The sequence below is a fragment of the Mastacembelus armatus genome, chromosome 7 (genome assembly GCF_900324485.2).
Source record: "Mastacembelus armatus chromosome 7, fMasArm1.2, whole genome shotgun sequence".
Taxonomy (NCBI): Eukaryota; Metazoa; Chordata; class Actinopteri; order Synbranchiformes; family Mastacembelidae; genus Mastacembelus; species Mastacembelus armatus.
In genome coordinates this window covers 14,934,237-14,952,386 of record NC_046639.1, presented here as the reverse complement: position 1 = coordinate 14,952,386, position 18,150 = coordinate 14,934,237, and the positions used below count along the sequence as shown (strand labels likewise).

General features: G+C 37.6%; 1 protein-coding gene across 3 annotated transcripts in view; it reads left to right on the top strand.

Annotated features, from left to right (window-relative positions):
* LOC113146287 (forkhead box protein P3-like) overlaps positions 1 to 17,684 on the top strand; it is a 31,848-nt gene extending 14,164 nt beyond the window's left edge. The window contains exons 4-13 of one of the 3 annotated variants that reach the window (XM_026333686.1): positions 2,977 to 3,067; positions 3,342 to 3,507; positions 5,366 to 5,458; positions 6,735 to 6,822; positions 12,252 to 12,326; positions 13,092 to 13,188; positions 13,683 to 13,759; positions 14,182 to 14,283; positions 16,588 to 16,709; positions 17,497 to 17,684. In XM_026333686.1, coding sequence (XP_026189471.1) covers positions 2,977 to 3,067; positions 3,342 to 3,507; positions 5,366 to 5,458; positions 6,735 to 6,822; positions 12,252 to 12,326; positions 13,092 to 13,188; positions 13,683 to 13,759; positions 14,182 to 14,283; positions 16,588 to 16,709; positions 17,497 to 17,554 — 969 coding nt within the window. In that variant the 3' untranslated portion in view covers positions 17,555 to 17,684. Of the gene's footprint in view, positions 1 to 2,976; positions 3,068 to 3,341; positions 3,508 to 5,365; positions 5,459 to 6,734; positions 6,823 to 12,251; positions 12,327 to 13,037; positions 13,189 to 13,682; positions 13,760 to 14,181; positions 14,284 to 16,587; positions 16,710 to 17,496 lie in introns of all 3 variants that reach the window. The other 2 variants (XM_026333685.1, XM_026333684.1) reach the window with 2 other exon arrangements.
* Positions 17,685 to 18,150: the final 466 nt, after the last annotated feature.

Below are 18,150 nucleotides of genomic sequence, written 5' to 3'. Positions count from 1 at the left end.
TCAAGGATATCTAATTTATGCTCAAACGGCTTGCCATAAGAGCGGGACTCAGAGCCGGAAACCCGAGGCGGGGGATTTTTTCCGGTCAATGTCCATCTAACGGACAGACACCGAAACACTTTACATCTCCACGGTAATCAAAGCAGCAGTTGTAAACACATGCACACATATCCAGATGTGCCGAGACACAAAAACGCACAGACACTATGGCGGATATCTAATTTATGCTCAAACGGCTTGCTATATGAGTCCGTTTACTATTTAGTGGGTCTATGAAGGTTAGGAATTAAGTGGTGTATCGTGATTGATATTTTAACTAGGTTAGTGTGATAATCAATAGATCATCATTGTTTTTTGTAAAGTGTCTTGAGATGATTGTATTGTGATTTGGACCTATACAAATAAAATTTAATTGAACTGAATTGAATCATCCTCTAGTGTAAAATTAAATTTATCAAATGGAATCTCTGACAGTAAAAAATGTTACATTTCACTGACAGCTACTTTTTTATTTCTCACAAATACAGATCAACTCAAGAACAGTTTTGTAATTAATACAATAAATTTCATTTTAAAATAACAGCAAACCTAATAACATTGATAACAGAGGAATATTGTTTTAAAATTACTTTGTGTATTAAATTTACAAATTAAATTGCCATTCCATAATAATACAAAATAAAATTATTCAAACACTTCCTGAAATTAGTTTTGCTAAAACCCAAGTTACTATTCAGAGCAGGCACTTTAAGGCTTTTCAGAACACAGTTGACCACTGACCAATCAAAATCTTTGTCCCGTCTGCCTCATTTGCATTTAGTCCACTAGTACAACATTGATTTTAAAGTGCCACTAGTAGCACTAGTGGCTGCATGTTTTACTTTACATGTTAACTAGCGAGGGCCAAATGTCCACTAGTTAGGGGCTTTTGACCTTACAAGTTCACTAGTGACATAGAGACAGAGTCACTAGTTGACTAGTCAACATAAAATGCCAATTAGTCAACTAGTTAATATTTATTGGTTCTTACTAGTTCACTAGTGAGATTCAAATATTTACTAGTTTACTGGTAAATACCAAAATGTCTACTAGTTCCACTAGTGGGGATCATTTTAGCCTTACTTGTTAACTAGTTAAACACACAATCTGTTACTAGTAAGCTAGCAAGGTCCAAATGGAGTAAGTAGTTGACTAGTGGCAATGATGTTCTCCTCACTAGTTAACTAGTGGAAGACATTTTGCCTCACTAGTGAAAGTCTGTTTCAGACATGTTCAGACTATGACTGAACATGTCAGACATTTTTCCTACATGTTAGGCCTTTTCTTTAGCTAGTTTAGCATTTATTGGCACTAGTGAGCGACTATGTGCAACTAGTGAGACATTTGTTTAACATGTTGGTCTTTTTGTTGCACTAGTTAAAGTTTTTGGTATACTAGTGTAAGTTTTCATTTGACTTGTCTGCAAAACCTGCTCACTAGTTGACATTTCTGTGCAACTAGTTAACTAGTGAACAGTTGCAAACATCATACATGTTAACTAGTGACACTTTACAACATTACTAGTTGCACTAGTTGAGCACACAAATCGACTAGTGAGCATTTATATTGGACTGGTAAGATCAAAACGTCAACTAGTGTATTGAAAATATCAACTAGTGCATCAAAAAGACCAACATGTTAAACAAATGTCTCACTAGTTGCACATAGTCGCTCACTAGTGCCAATAAATGCTAAACTAGCTAAAGAAAAGGCCTAACATGTAGGAAAAATGTCTGACATGTTCAGTCATAGTCTGAACATGTCTGATACAGACTTTCACTAGTGAGGCAAAATGTCTTCCACTAGTTAACTAGTGAGGAGAACATCATTGCCACTAGTCAACTACTTACTCCATTTGGACCTTACTAGCTCACTAGTAACAGATTGTGTGTTTAACTAGTTAACAAGTAAGGCCAAAATGATCACCACCTGTGGAACTAGTAGACATTTTGGTATTTACTAGTAAACTAGTAAACATTTGAATCTCACTAGTTCACTAGTGAGCCAAACTCATGCTTGACTAGTAAACTTGTCACATTTCTTTCAGCACACTAGTTAACTAGTAGGACTTTTAGCCTTACTAGTGTCGTCCAGAGGGCCACTAGTACATGAAAAAGCTGACTAGTTGGGACTTTGGTCCTACTAGTGCAGTGACTGGCATTGATAGTAGGGCTTTTCATGGAACTAGCTGGACAGAAATGCCACTAGTTGCTGAGAAAGCGTGACTAGTAAGGGTTCTTGTTCAACTAGTGCAATCACATGTCCAACTAGTGCAATCAAACGTCGAACTAGTTCTGACAAAGACTGAACTAGTATGTGAAATAAACATCTGATATCAAGAATATCTAATTTATGCTCAAACGGCTTGCCATAGTTTCAGCTGCAAACTTTATTACCTGCATCTTGAAATCTGTAGTATAGTTCTTTCTTTGGGAAAGCATTTTTACTTGTTACACTAGGAGTTGAAACGCGTGAAATGTTTATACTGTTTCAGTGGTACGGTATTATCTTCAGTTAAGTCAAAAACTGCCAAGAGTGGCATCTAATGCTAATAACTACTCGATAGAATGAAAGTGCATTAACATATAAATCAATTCGCTAAATAAGCCGCAGGACAAGCCAAAGAACTAAAAAAGCTTATAGTCCGGAAAATATGGTAGCTCTGTCTTGGTCCAAGCTACAGTGAGAGCCATCATCAGTCAGTCTTGCCTGTGCCTCCAGACCCTAAATATCACCTACAAGGCCATGCTTCCTACAGCCACTGTAGCAGTGTATTCATCAGACTGAAACGGTCCAGTTAAGAGGGGTGAATCAATTTGGAACACTTGTCCAAACAAACCTGAAAGAAAAAAGAAAGAGAAGTTAAGAATAAAATGCCTAATTGTTGACTCCATTGTCAGTCACATGCTGTAGCTGACACTGGTGTTTTCCTCTCAGTGTCTGAATAGAATGGAAGGTATAAGGCTAAAGCAGCAGAGGCCATCAGTGCTGTGCCAAGTTTCCCAACCAGCTTCTAGCCAACAACACGGTATGCAGACACACCAACTCACCTCAACACTAGCAACATCAATATTATTTATGTTTGACTGTATATATTTGCACAAACAAGGTTAGCCTTTATATAAAATATGAAACTCAGCTTTAGAGACACAATCACTTACATAGGTGCTTGTTGGTATTTTTACTTATTTTTCTGAATAATTTAAGTAAATGAGGATTTTAAGTAGAGCATTTGGAGCATATTTTTTGCATGTTTCCAATAGATCAAAAAACTAAAATAATGCGTTTTCTTCTGCATTCAGAAACTAGCACAGCTGTCTCCATTTGCAAGGAAGAAGTGGATACAAGCCGTGTTCCCCAGGTTTCTTCACAACAGATGGGTTTCTCGTTCAGACAAAACCATTACTGGCATCCTTTGAGGAGAGACTGCCCAACGCACAGCTCCAATGATGACAGTCTTCATGATGGGTGACTGTCTCACTTCACTGAATGACAATTAATGCTAATGAAACCAAAATTGTTGTGCTGACTAAAATATGCTGCACGGAAAACCTCAATATATATAGTATCTGCATAGTAGAATCAAAGTACAGCAGGCAGTTTTCTGCCCCCTACGTTATATGGGAGGGGGTTCTGCAGGAGTATGGAATCTACTACAAGTGAGAGCTATGGTGCAATCTCATCTTCCTCCTAGACACCTCATCAAACTTGTATGAAACGCTATAGTTGACACAGAACATTCTGGAGTCAGACTCAAGCTGGCCTGAGACCATATCAGGATTGGCCAGAAAGAGCTGGAAGATGTTGCTTAGCTTGCTATCATTGCAACCCAGACCCAGTGAAGTATTCTGAATATATGGATGGATGGAAGAAAAAATGAGTGGTGTGTGTTCCATAATACATATATCCTCCAGTTCCTCCTGGGTGATGCCATAGTGTTCCAAAGCTAGACAACATTCTCTCCAGTGTACTTTCTAATCTGGTGCGCTTATTGGCAGGATACTACTGTTTGTTACTTCATTCCAAAATTATAACTCACCAACAAAAAAATAACACATTTGACTATTTTCACACCTCTGTGGTTAAATGTACACTGTGGTTTCCTACTTCAACTTCATCAGTTTGGGTGATCATTTACATTTGAACTTGGGCTAATCTTTCCAACATGTTTGATCATCAAACAGCCATTGCTTATATTCTCAAAGGTGCTTATTTTCCAGAACCCAGTAATTTAGTTAGGGAGTGTAATGTTACCATACAGTAACCGGTAGTTGTTGACGACAGGCTGTACACAGCAGTCTACTGTTTCAAACTTACCTTGTTGGTCTAGCCATCCACCCTGAACTCCTTGAGAAAGTTATCTGGAGCTATACCAATATGTCCCACTATGCCTTTTAACAAAAAAGTTGTCAAAAAACAGTTAGGAAGCCAATGGTATGAAGTTACAACAACTGAAGCATGAGTCCAGAGACCCTGATACAGTGGGAAACTCATTTTGACTAAATGTAACTCATTCAGATACAATCCAGTGTGTGGGCATTTTGGTTTCCCCTTATGTTTTCCAATAATGGGAATATTGTTGGAAATGTTAATGGGATTTCCAGCTTTGCCAGTCTAACTCTCAATCTCTGCCTACACTACACCTATGTACACTAATTACTAACATTAGGCCTGTTTATCTGCAAAAATACACAGACATAATGGCATGTTGCAGTTAATATTTTTCTGCTCCACACATAGAGCACTCAGAAAATTAGAAGTTAAACCATATACCTCTGTGACCATATGCTCCACATGAACTTACTGTCCTTACAGTGGCAGGCAGGTACAAGAAAAGGATAAGGAGATAGGCAAGCTAGATGGAAAACATAAGGGAAATATTTAAATGTTAAAACACTATCTTCCATGAGATTGCCATGGTCTTGGACCAACCTCAATAACATTATGCCCTACCTTAAAATATGAAGAGTTAAAAACTTGCTGGCACAAATGATACATGGAATTTTTTTTTTTAAGATGACACTGTATTAAACATAACATTTAGTTTGTAAATATGTCTGCAGTAGATCTGCCTGGCTAAAAAAATCACCAGTGAACACAACATAACTTTCATCCATTATTTTTTACTAATTACAGCTAATTTTAAACAAATTCTGCAAGAACAGTGCCAGTTTTGTGAGGAAGCTGAATCATTTTTCTTTGTGCAAATATCTTTTAAGTTTCTGCTCACCACTATGCCAAGAGGTTTTCCATGTGTTCCATTTGAAAGTACTTTCAGTTACATCGATGGTACATGATATCATTAAGACATTTCTTTTCTGTCTAGCATTCCTGAGGGGAACAGTGCTCTCTTTGTGAGTGGCCTATGCCGCTGGCCTGGCTGTGATGCAGTATCTAAAGATTTTGCTAGTTTCTTAAAGTAAGTAATCTGCTGAATATTACATTCATTTGTCTTTAATATGTTGTTGCACTTTGTGACTGTTTGTTTTCAGCCTTCTGGAAGTACTGATTAACCACTCTCAAGTTGAGGTTAATGTAAAGTAATAATAATTTAAGGCACATTTTTAAAAAAAACTACAGACACTATGAAAGCAAGCCACTGCAGATGCTATGTTGTTAGGGGGCACAAAATCTTTAATGCAGCTAGGCTAGCACTTTCCTATATGAAAAGATTTGCTTTGTTGAGAATGCAAAGGATGTTTTGAATGAATCAATGTGACGCAGTAGGTGCACAAAGCACTCTCCAAGGTCCTGTCTTCAGTTTTTGGGCTGAGCTTGGTAAAATGTCTAATGTAAAACTCAGTCAGTAGCTTTTGTCTTTTGAGATAGATAGAAAAGGGTAAAGGGCAACAACGTGTGTGCTTTAGGTGTGCCTAAAAACCCCAAAACACTGTATAGAATTAGATTATATCGGATTCAACTTTATTGCCATTGTGCAAAGTACATGTACTATGGCAATGAAATGCAGTTAGCATCTAACCAGAAGTACATAAGTGGCATATATACAATAAATTACACATAAAGGTAAATCTCATTAGCTGCTACATCTATTATTATGACCTTGTTCTCCTGTTTGTCCACCACTACAATATCCTCTTCGTCAGCCATTACCAATTTGTCAGTCTGTATGTGGAGGTCCCACAGAATCTTAGACTGGTCATTCTCACCCACCTTTTATAAATACCAAGGACTGAAAAAAGAGTTAGAAAAGATGTGGAAGGTGAAGGCAACAGTGGTTTCTGTGGTAACTGGAACACTTGGGGCTGTGACCAACAAACTGGGAGAGTGGTTCCATCAGATCCCATTAACAACATCTGAGATCCCTGTCCAGAAGAATGCAGTCCTAGAAAGAGCTAAGATACTGGGCAGAACCCTCAAGCTCACAGGCTTCTGATAGAGGCCATAAGCTTGAAAGAGAAAAAGACTGCCCACAGGGGTGAGTGGGGAGGTTTATGTTGATGACTTGTTTAATATCAGGCAATGGTTAGGCTGTGATGCCTAGATAGGATGAGGGCCAAGGTCTGGTTGTAGTTCACTTAAGGAGACACAGAGCTCAATAGATGAAAAGAGAACATTTTAGACCTGTCTGTTCAGACAAGAAGTGCTTTTCGTCCGATTTCATTTGAACAAGTGTTTTTAAAAATAAATTAAAACAAAATAAAACATTTGTCTTTTAAATTTATTTTGTCTTCTAGGCACCTCCATTCTGAACACAGTCATGGTGACAAAAGCATTGCTCAGTGGAGAGTCCAACAAGATATTGTGCAGTGCATGGAGAGTCAGGTGGGAACTTAAGAAACTGAAAAAGTATCCAAATACATTATGAATGCTGTTGTATCCCCAACACTAGATTAGTTACTGTAGTATAAGGTGGCATGGCGGTGTGACTGTTAGCACTGTTGCCTTTGTATGGAGTTTCTACCTGCATGTGTTGGGTTTTGTTTGGGTATTATAATTGTATAGAAGACAGCAATAGGTCACTGAAGCTAAATTACCCATAGTTTAGTCTCATACTATGATTTAATTGATTCTACCTTAAGCTATCTTTGCATTAGTTGCTACATGAAAACATTGAAGAAATAGACTATTTCCTGAACATTTTGTATGTCACATTAAGGGAATACGAAGCTTTAACAATTAGAATTTTAGTCATATTGGTAAAGACTTTTCAAATCTTGAACAGAGCCAGGCTAGTTTTTCTACATTGTATAACTTGTATGTTACACTGCCACAGATGCAGTTGAGTTGGTGTTCTATTTGATGAAAGACAAACCCAGTACAAATATGAACTAATTGCAGCTGTGTACATTTTTTGGACTCAAGGCTCCCATTAGGGCTATGCAACAAGCTATTTTCCGGCTTATTTAAAGTCCTCAAGGCATTAAGTATGAACATGACAAAATGTTCTGTTTTTGATTTTTTTCCTCAGGTTTTCAGTGTTTCATCTATTACACGAAATAAAAATAAATAAATACATAAAATGAAATTAGTGACAAAATCTAAAGTGCAAGTTCTGCTGAAAATAGAATGTGCAGCATTCCTTGATGGCAAAATGTATCGCTATCAACATAAAGCAAGTGATGCCCAGATGGCCAGTAAATACTACAGGCATAAATGCACTACATAGTTTTTTAATGGCCTTTTCATACACTTTAACATCACATTATCACACGTTTTGCATCTAAAAAGACATTTTACAATGCATGCACACTTGAACCAAACTCATACACACCTCATTTTGTGTGTATGAATGTATAAAATGTGTGTGCCTGTTTTTTTTTTTTTTTTTTTGAAAAGCCGTTCAGTTGTACAAAGCAGTATACTGCCAAAGAGATGGACATTAAAAACCAGATTTAGATTCATAGATTCTGGCCAATTAATGAAGTTGCGCCATTGGGTGTGCACAACATGCGCTGCTGCCATGTGTCTATGGGACTGTTTCTGCTCTGTTGCCTGCGTAAAAATAATTACATTACCATTGCCAGGACACTGCAAACATACTGCAGTAAAAATGTGTGACACTTTAAATTGCTACATCTGCCTCAAATCAATTTGAGGCATAAACTGTCAGGTGATGAACCATTGGCTTCTGCTTAGTGCTATGCCTCTGTCAGACTGTCACCCAAGGGTGATCAATCCACATATGGGGAGCTCCCAGGGAACAGCTAGCAGAGACTTTGCTAGGTCACTCTGAACCATCTAGTAGGGCTTTTTTTAAAAGGTGTGGAGCTGTGCATCCAATTCAGTGATCATTCTCTCCAATGCTACAAGAACCTTACACTTATTACAGGTATCATTATCAATAAACATGATGCACACAGTAGTCCGGTTTCCTCCCACAGTCCAAAAAATATGCATGTTAGATTGGTGAGAGGAGAGGAGAAGACAGAAGAAGTGGAGAGGGGAGGGAGGAGCTTGATAGCTAAAGGCTCTGCCTCCCATTCTACTTTTGAAACCTCTGTGAACCACAGGTAGACCTGCACTCTGAGTGCAAAATGCTCTATTGGGATCATATGGTAATATGAGGTCTTTAAGGTATGAAGGAGCTAAGCCACTATAGGAGAAAAATGATCTCTCCTGCTAGTTCCTGTCAGAACTCTGGCTGCAGCATTCTGTATTAACTGCAGACTTTTTATGGAGTTACTGGGACATCCATCCTGACAGTAATTTGTTACAATAATGTAGCCTTGAAGTAACAAATCCATGGACTAGATTTTCAGTGTCATTTTTGGACATTTTGAGTCATTTTGTTTCTAATTTTGGCAATATTGTGCAAGCGAAAGAAGGTACTTCTAGAGATTTGTTTTCTGTGTGAATTAAAGGACATGTCTTGGTCAGAAATAATTCCAAAGATTTTCCACAGTAATACTGGAAGCCAAAGCTATGCCATTTAAAGTAGCTACATTGTTAGATAAACAATTTCTGAGGTTTTTAGGTCCAAATACAATAACTTCTCTTTTTAAAAGTATAAAGTCATTGGTCATCCTAGCTTTTATGTCCTTTAGACATGCTTGAATCTCTGTAATGAGATGCTGTGGTCCATGTGTCAAATGCAGCACTAAAGTCAGCAGGACAAGTACAGAGATGAGTCCATTATCTGAGGTTTTGAGGAGATTGTTGGTGACTTGCAATAGTGCTGTTTCTGTACTATGATGTGCTCTAAATCCTCATTGGAAATCTTCAAATTGTTCATTCGTGTGTAAGTGGTCAAATAGCTGCTTAGCAATGGCTTGTGTTGAGTCGTCAGAACAGCTGTGTGTCTGTGTGCTGTTTTTCACTGACAACAGGACAGAGACTGTGTTTAGAAATTTACACCAGGAGAAATATAGACATAAAGCCTGAAAAATATGGAGGTTAAAGGTGGCATGTACGCTGGTGTGAGGAATATGGAGAGATGATGTCACAGACCCAGATGTGGAAAAGACACAGATTTGTAGGTATGCTTCGTGTTATTCCCCCTTGTAGCACATTTCACATATTGACTGAAATTGGGAAGTACATAAGCATGTTAAGCATATGGCCAAGTAAGTGTTAGCATTCAGTGGAATGTAGCGCCCTGGCTTGTGGCTTATTTACAAACATTAAGTTTTCCAATGATGATAACTTCCATATATTGCCCAGAAAAAGTAACCAGTTGCCAAATTTATCCAAGTATAGATAGTAGGGGCGGGACAGCCTGTACAGAAGAGCTACTGTAGACAGACTGTGGTGCTGAGATGGATGGTAGAATTGGAAATTTAGGTTAAGTCACAAGAACTGAAAACAAAGAGCAGTACCAGAGGGAAATAGGAGTTTGGCCAATAAACGACTTGAAAAGAAGGCCTGCACTCTGACCAGGCTGCAAAGTGATATGGATGAAGGTGAAAATAGGCGCTGAGCATTCAGTGAGTGGATGACTGTAGTACAGTTTATGGCATTTTTCAGAGTCCCAGTAAATCTACTTTGTAATAGTAGCAAGATGGATGGATGGATGGATGGATGGATGGATGGATGGATGGATGGATGGATAGATAGATAGATAGGTGAAGATTCTCAGTCGTCCAGGGGAAGTTATCTAGAGGTTGAGTCATGACAATGACAACTGGACTCAATTTTTAAGTCGAAACGTTTCACCACCCATCCAAGTGGCTTCATCAGTCTGAGAAAAAGCTGGTAGGAACTTCCAATTTATCTTCCAGGTTGGTTTCACTCCACCCCTAGTCACTAGGTGAGCTATGTAAATCAGATGAGAGTCAAGCTATTTTATCATGGTGTGGATGGAAAGAGGAATGGAGTAGGAGTTATCCTGAAGGAAGATTTTGCTAGGAATGTTCTGGAGGTGAAGAGAGTGTCAGACAGGGTGATGATTCTGTAGCTGGAAGTTGAAGATGTGATGTTCAATGTTGTCAGTGGTCATACCCCGCAGGTAGGATGTGAGTTAGAAGAGAAGGAGAAATTCTAGAGGGTGATGGATGAGGTGATTCAGGGTATCCCTAGTGGTGAGAGAGTGGTGATTGGGGCAGACTTCAACAGACATGTTGGTGAGGGAAACAGACGTGACGAGGAAGTGATGGGTAAGTTTGGTATGCAGGACAGGAATGCAGGAGGACAGATGGTGGTAGACTTCACAAAAAGGATGGAAATGGCTGTAGTGAACACATTTTTCCAGAAAAGGGAGGAGCATAGGGTGACATATAAGAGTGGAGGCAGGAGCACACAAGTTGATTACATATTGTGCAGACGTTTCAACCTGAAAGAGATCAGTGACTGCAAAGTAGTGGTTGGGGAGGGTGTAGCCAGACAGCATAGGATGACTCTGGTGGTGAGAAAGATGATGTGATTTGCTGTATCAATTTCCAATTTTTCGACCCAAACTTGTTCAGCAATCACTGGGGGACGCACCCCCTCCCCCACATCCCATATTAGCTGAAGAGTGATGCACACCCATACAACACACAGCTCACACAAACATGTATGTTTAGTGTTGTCTGTATTGTATGCTCTTTTGTCTATTTGTCTTTCTTGCTCTATATAGTCCTGTCAAATAAAATAAAATAAATAAAAAATACTATCAATATGGAATTGGTAAATGCAATTGACTATAAATATGGAAGGAATTAGTGGAATCATGGGATTAGGGGCAGTGATTGTGAGGAGTTACTTAAGTAGTCAGCTTAATATTTTTTAGCCAGGAGCCTCAGAGCTGAGAAAAAAAGATGATAAAAAACTCAAAACCCAAAATTAGAAAGAAACTACAGCAATAATCTTTTAACCAAAGATGTAAATATCTAATGTAGTTCAAAATCATTGAAGCTATGGGTAGAGGGTATGCCACACTTGCCAGAGTCAAGCAGGAAATCAGTCCTCGAGATAAAATCTTTTTCGAATTCCTCAGATTGTTGACGAAGAATAGTGGTTAGGCTGACTTGAAGCACAATCATATGGACTGAGCTAGAAGGAGTAGGAAGAATAGAAGGTAGCTTATACTGAATCACTGTAAGAATATCCTCATGGAAAGAATCCAACATTTTTGACAGGAGGGTCATCATTAAGGTGGGGACAGGAGAGGAAGTGGCACAACAGAGTGAGATGAATCCTTGGGAATTATTACACCTGGTGGGTTATGGGGTGAGGATGTAGAGGCAGAGTGACTAACATGAGATTGCAGGGGAGCAGAATGGCATGTAGCAGCCAAATGCTATGGTTTTGGTCGATGGGTGTGCCAGGGGAAAATAGGAGTACAGTCTGAAAGGAATGAATAAAAGATCTTAGAGGGGGAGAACTGAGCAGCAAATGCAGAAAAATAGATATGAGAGATATGACAGAATTAAAACGCAGTGATACATTGATTTTTTTCAGCGGAAGCTGAACAGGGGGCTGCTGTTTTTTCGGCCCAGCCACAGATGCAAATGGAAGATTCTGGCAGTGTGTATGAAATGGTGTCAACAGTCAGGGCAGGACTAGTGTAGGTTACAAAAACAGAAAAGGATATGGGAAGCAGTGTATTAGGGAGATCAACAATTGAGGATTTAGGTGTAACAATATTGCAGTGACTGAATCCAAACCAGGCTGTGGTGATCCATGTTTGGATACTACCCTAACTGCAATAATGCATTTTTGACTTGAGACTAGTCCAACAGAAATTATTCCTAACTTAACTAATGGCTAAGAAACTGTCTGTGGGTGTCAGGTCATGAAATCACTTTGACATAAATTCAGCTTTGGTTTTTCAGCTCATCCTGGAAAAACAGAAACTCACTGCAATGCAAATTCATCTGCGCCTGTTTGAACACAAATACACTGATTGGGTAAGTTAGTGCTAAATGCTCTTAGCATTAATAATTTATTTCAGCTTGTTTTGCTTAAGAATATTTGAGAGGGCTGTCAAAATTAATGCTTTATTAACACAACGAAAAATTCATTTACATTTAATTTTATTAATGCGCGAGTAACGCAGCATGCATTTCCTGTGTGATCCGTGGCCTAGTCTGTAGTAGGAGAAATCAAAAATGCAGCCATAGACAGTAAACAGTGCAGCAGCAAACAGAAATGGAGAAAGAAAAAGGTCTTCTGTACGGTAAATTCATTTACAGAACGATGTCTGATGGTTCTGACGACAAGACAAAAGTTGACTGCATTTATTGTCCATGTGAATTGAGTTGGCTTGTCTTTTTGAGCAAATGGCTCAGTGCAAAGAAAGAGCAATAATGGGAACTTGTGTTTTTTCTGTTTTTTTTCTCCATGTTTAATAGACATGAACAAGTTCTTTGAAAAACATATCTACCGTAAGCCTGAAAGTTAAGTTAAGTTAGATTAAGTTGCAATTAATCGCAGTCACAATCACAATCAAGTTAACTCATGACAATCATGCGATTAATCATGATTAAATATTTTAATTGATTGACAGCCCTAATATTTGAATATTTAGCTGAAATACTTGAATTTCTTATAAGATATTTTCTCTTTAAAGAATGCAAATAAAACTATCTGTGCTTGTCCATCTCCATCTTTGCAAGTAGAAGACAACTACTGAGTGGCCATACAGCCTTCCTCTGTTCCTGTCCCAACCCCAGGTAACAGATGGAAACAGAATGCAGCAGTGGGACATTAAACATCTGGAGTTCTCCCAGCACAACTACAGAACCACTGGCTCTGCCCACCTTCTGCCAGGTAGCAACATTTATATTGAAGTTCATGACAAAATATTTAATAAACAAGAAGTTACACATGAGAGTTGCCAGTGTTATCTGATATAGAAATTAATCTTATAAGTTAAATAATTTGGTCAATTTTTAATTTTTAACTTTTTAAATTGCGACACTGTTTGTAAGAACTCATAAGCTGATGACTTAACTATAATAGAACTATAATAATACCCAAAACAGAAAAAAATGACAGTTCAAAAAATCAAAATTATAAATTCGGTTTATAAGATAACACAGATAGATCCCTTCAGTTTTAAATTATGCTTGAAAATTATGTAGGTATATTGCTGCTTTTCATGATCTGAAAACATGTTCTATGTTACAAAATTTGTCAGCTTCCCACCAACACACTATGCTATTTAAAGCCACTAGGCTCAGAATATGAACTGAATGACCATATGACCATAAATATTTGTGCTTGATGACATGAGTTAATGGCATAATATTGTTCTCATACAGACTTGGTTCCCAGTATTGAATGTTACAAATTCAACAATATCAGGCCCCCGTACACCTACGCCTATTTAATAAGATGGGTAAGTTACTTTTGAAGGAAGCTAATATGGTTTTTTGTTTATTTGTGTGGGGTTTTTTGTGAAAGTGGTCCTTTTATAATTGTTGTTTGCTGATTTCGATTTATACTCTTTAGGAGTGTTTTTACAACTTTTCCATGGCAACTGTTCACTTTATCACAAAAATTTCGTTTACCCAGGGCCAATGATCTGTGAGGCCAAACTTTGCAATAAATAATATACCTGTAAGTCTTTTAGAGAGGGAAATGGTGACTTTTAAATTTAAACAATCATAGTGACACCTCACCACACTAGTGATATCTCAGTTAAAATTTGTTGGATTTAATGTTGTCCACTTTTTACAAGAGTGGTTAATTTTTCCACACATTAGATGACATTTTGCTGCTACCTATCCCTGTGTGCTTCTCACTCTCTGATTTTTGCAGTCTATCCTTGAGTCTCCAGACAAACAACGCACTCTGAATGAGATTTACAACTGGTTCACTACCATGTTCTTCTACTTCAGGCACAACACTGCTACCTGGAAGGTTTGAATTATTGGGCATTTACTTTGATAGCTACATAACAGTATTGGGGTCTAATTACAGTTGTCACGTGGTATATCATCTGTGCACACTAAAAGGCAATTGAACCTTTTTTTCGGCCCTGTCACATTGGAATTATGATACAAATATGTTACAATATATTACGTTTGTTTAATTTGTTTGTAATTTTTTGAATTGTATTGTGTTCCAGCTTGGTTAACTGAAATGTAACGCAGTTGCTTTCTTTATTATTGAAGGATTTTGTAAAGTAACTTTGTAAAGTCCAGTGGTTCCCAAACTGGGAGGCAGCATATCTATGGGGGGAGTGGAGCTATTGTAGGGGGAGGTACGAGGCATGATAACATAAAATAAGGCCTTCTGGAATGGAGGAACTTTTTCATATTTCTTAGAACATTTGAAGGAAATTTGAGTTTTTTGTGTCAGTTCTGCGAATGATAATTCTTAGAAGACTGTTTTGGGGGACTTTTTTAGCTCCTACTTCAGAGTGGGTACTTTTTGGTACAATTGGAACCACGAGTGATGTATATTTGCATTGATTTGTCAAATACTAAGCTAATGCAGCAAGCAGCATTTTTAAAAGTTACTTTTTGTAGCCTAAACAACAGTTTTCACATGTAAAAGAACTCACAATGGACCCACACTGAGGTCCAGGCTGCCCACATGACAGAAAATTCAGAGATCTTGATGAATCAAAGCAAAATGTGAAAATTTTCGCTAGCATTGTTGTTGAATGTCGTGTAGAAGTGACATTGATATATATAACCATCAACTGGCTTACATTGTTTCAACATTCCTACTGACAGTGTGAATGGACAAGTATATGACAGGGCTTCCATCTAAACACAACCTTGTCACTGTCTTGTTAGACTGTTTGTTTGCACAGCACTAAAAGCATTAAAAAAAAAACTTAGCTTCCAAAGCAAAGACGCAGGGTAATGAGGAGAGACAACAGTGTGTTGCTGTATTGTGTGTCTGAAAATACTAACATTAGCTTCTGACATTTTGATAGTGAACAAGTAAAGATGCCATGAATTTATTTGGTTAAATAAAATTTAAAAAGGGGGTTTAGGGGTTCTATAGAGTACAGACTAGGCCAATATATTCTTATCTAAAAAGAGGGGGCCCTGCAGAAAAAGATTGAAAACCCCTGGTAAGGTCAGACAGAAGTGCACAATGATGCAACAATTAATTGCTCATGTCAACATACCATGTTCATCAGGAAAAGCACACTGTGTGTAGTGCTCATTGATGGCTCTCCCCTTAGTTAGACAAACAACTGTCCGAGCAGAACTTTGTTCTGTTGGTGGGATTAAAAATGGGGTAATGGTGTTTCAGCATACTGTCAATAGCTAACTATCTACATGATGTTGTGTTAGTCTGACTAATTGAGTCAGTCTGACTTAAACTAGACTTTTAAAATACTTGCAAATAAGTTAGTCTGACTGAAATCATACTTCAAATTTCTTAAAGCTGGACTAACAGACCCATTTAATGCGTTTGGGATTCAAGCTACTTCTACATAATCAGATTGGTCATCACATGATTGGTCAACTGGGAAAGGGTCCAATACAAACAAGTGTAAGGGAGCATATTGCCACCTTTCATAGCAGAGCCAGATATAATTAGGACATACTGGGACAAGGACAGTAGTCCAATTAAATGGCCTAGTTGTGCTATAACAGCAGCTCAAATTAGCTTTGCATGTAAATGTTAAAATATTCACAACAAAAATATAATATTGAACACAGATCAATTGTTTGCAGCTGCACAGGTCTGCCTAAATTTTATGATGGAGGTTAACCTGGAGGTTGTCTCGCTCATGATTGGTTTTGTGTCAATGTAAATATACATCACTCGTGGTTCCAATTGTACTGAAAAGTACCTACTTAAAAAGAGCTAAAAAAGTCACCCAAAACAGTCTTCTAAGAATTATCGTTCTTAGTTTCTGCAGAACTGACACAAAAAACTGAAACTTCCTTCAAATGTTCTAATTATGTTTATTTTTATCATTGCTTGCATTTACCAATTTAGGCAAATCATACAGAGATAGGGATTAGAATAAAAGGAAAGGTCAAAGAACATTATATTATTTTTGAGTTTGTGCACAAAAGTTGGTTCATTTTCCAGTTAAAAGCTATAATTGTGGGGTTTATCAATATGTAAGTAATACTACAGACAATTCAACATACAAAAAACAATGAATATAAAAACTCAGATTTCTTCCACAAGAACATAAATACAATTTGCCATGCTTCTATTACAATTGAATTTTCCCATTCTATCCAGAATGCAGTGCGTCACAACCTCAGTCTACACAAGTGTTTTGTCCGTGTTGAGGGAGGAAAGGGAGCTGTGTGGACAGTGGATGAAACAGAGTACCAGAGGAGGAAGGGGCAAAAGTATCACAGGTACAAACATTCTCACAACAAACACACAAAGAACCTGCTCTATACTCTATTCAGCATTCAGTATAGTGTCAAGTGTTCTTCATAAGCATAGATTTGACTGTTGGCTTACTATTGAATAGGTGTTATCAGCATATATCAGACATATTTATACAGGTCAGTAGGAGCCTACTCACTTACTGGAGACAATACGAGTCAATGGCGATTAACTGACATTGCTAATACTAATGCTGTACATTTTTGATCATTTTATTGCCTAAACCTAACCAAGACATTTTATTGCCTAAACCTAATTGAGGCATTTTATTTCATAAACCTAATCAGGACATTTATTGCCTAAACCTAACCAAGGCATTTTAATGCCTAACCCTAACTGAGATGTTTTATTGCCGAAACCTAACTAAGACGTTTTATTGCCTAAACTGCTGAATCTATTACTGCTACCTACTGAACCTACCAGTAGGCTCAGTAGGTTCCAGTAGGTGAATAGGGACCTACTGACCTATATAAATAGGACTGATGTACGCTGAAAAACACCTATTCAACAGTAAAACAACAGTCAAACCAGGTGCTTGAGGTATTAAATTTGGCTAAATTCTCCCATACCAGTTAAAGCTTTCTTAGGTTACAAGAGGAAGGTACTAAAATTTATTTCTTTATTACAAAAAATTTAAATGTTTAAGTGAGGAAGAAAAGAATGAATTTGGGAAAATAGAGAGGATGTATCTGTATATTGACAAAAGAAATTAAAGGTGTGGCTGCAGATCAGTTTGTATGTGTGTGTTTTCAGGGACTGTCCTGTAAAGTGGCTCTCGTCCTACTCCAATTACTGTCCAGAAAACCCCTGAACACCAGGAGATCAGCACTGAGCTGCTGGAGTCACATCTCATTTAGTGGTATACAGAACTGCATGAAGAAGAAATTTAAAATGTCTGTTTTCATTTTAAAATCACTTGTTAAATATTACTACTGTATATGTTTGTTACATGAAAAAAATGTTATCTTTGTTTACACCAGTTTTTGTGCTCACTGATTTGTAGTCCTTAATTGTTGCATAATAAAGTCAACATTTGTGGGTGTTTTTCATTCAGCTTGACGTTACTCATTTATAAAATGGTAGCTGCCTTTAATCATTATGTCAGAGATCAGACATCTTTTACAGAAGCTGTCCACAGATGTCAGAGATCAGACATCTTTTACAGAAGCTGACCACAGATATCAGAGATCAGACATATTTTACCTGAATTGTCCATCATTGCTCGTTATTCCACCTTATACCTTAGATGAACAGATAGCATTCTCCTACATCTTGGCATCTGTTGTCTTTAATGTGTGAAATTAATTTTAAGGATTTCCAAATATATATATTATTCAAAAATCTACCATTAAACTCCCTAAAGTTTTTTTCCCCCTTCCCATATTAACTTAAAGATTATGTCATGCT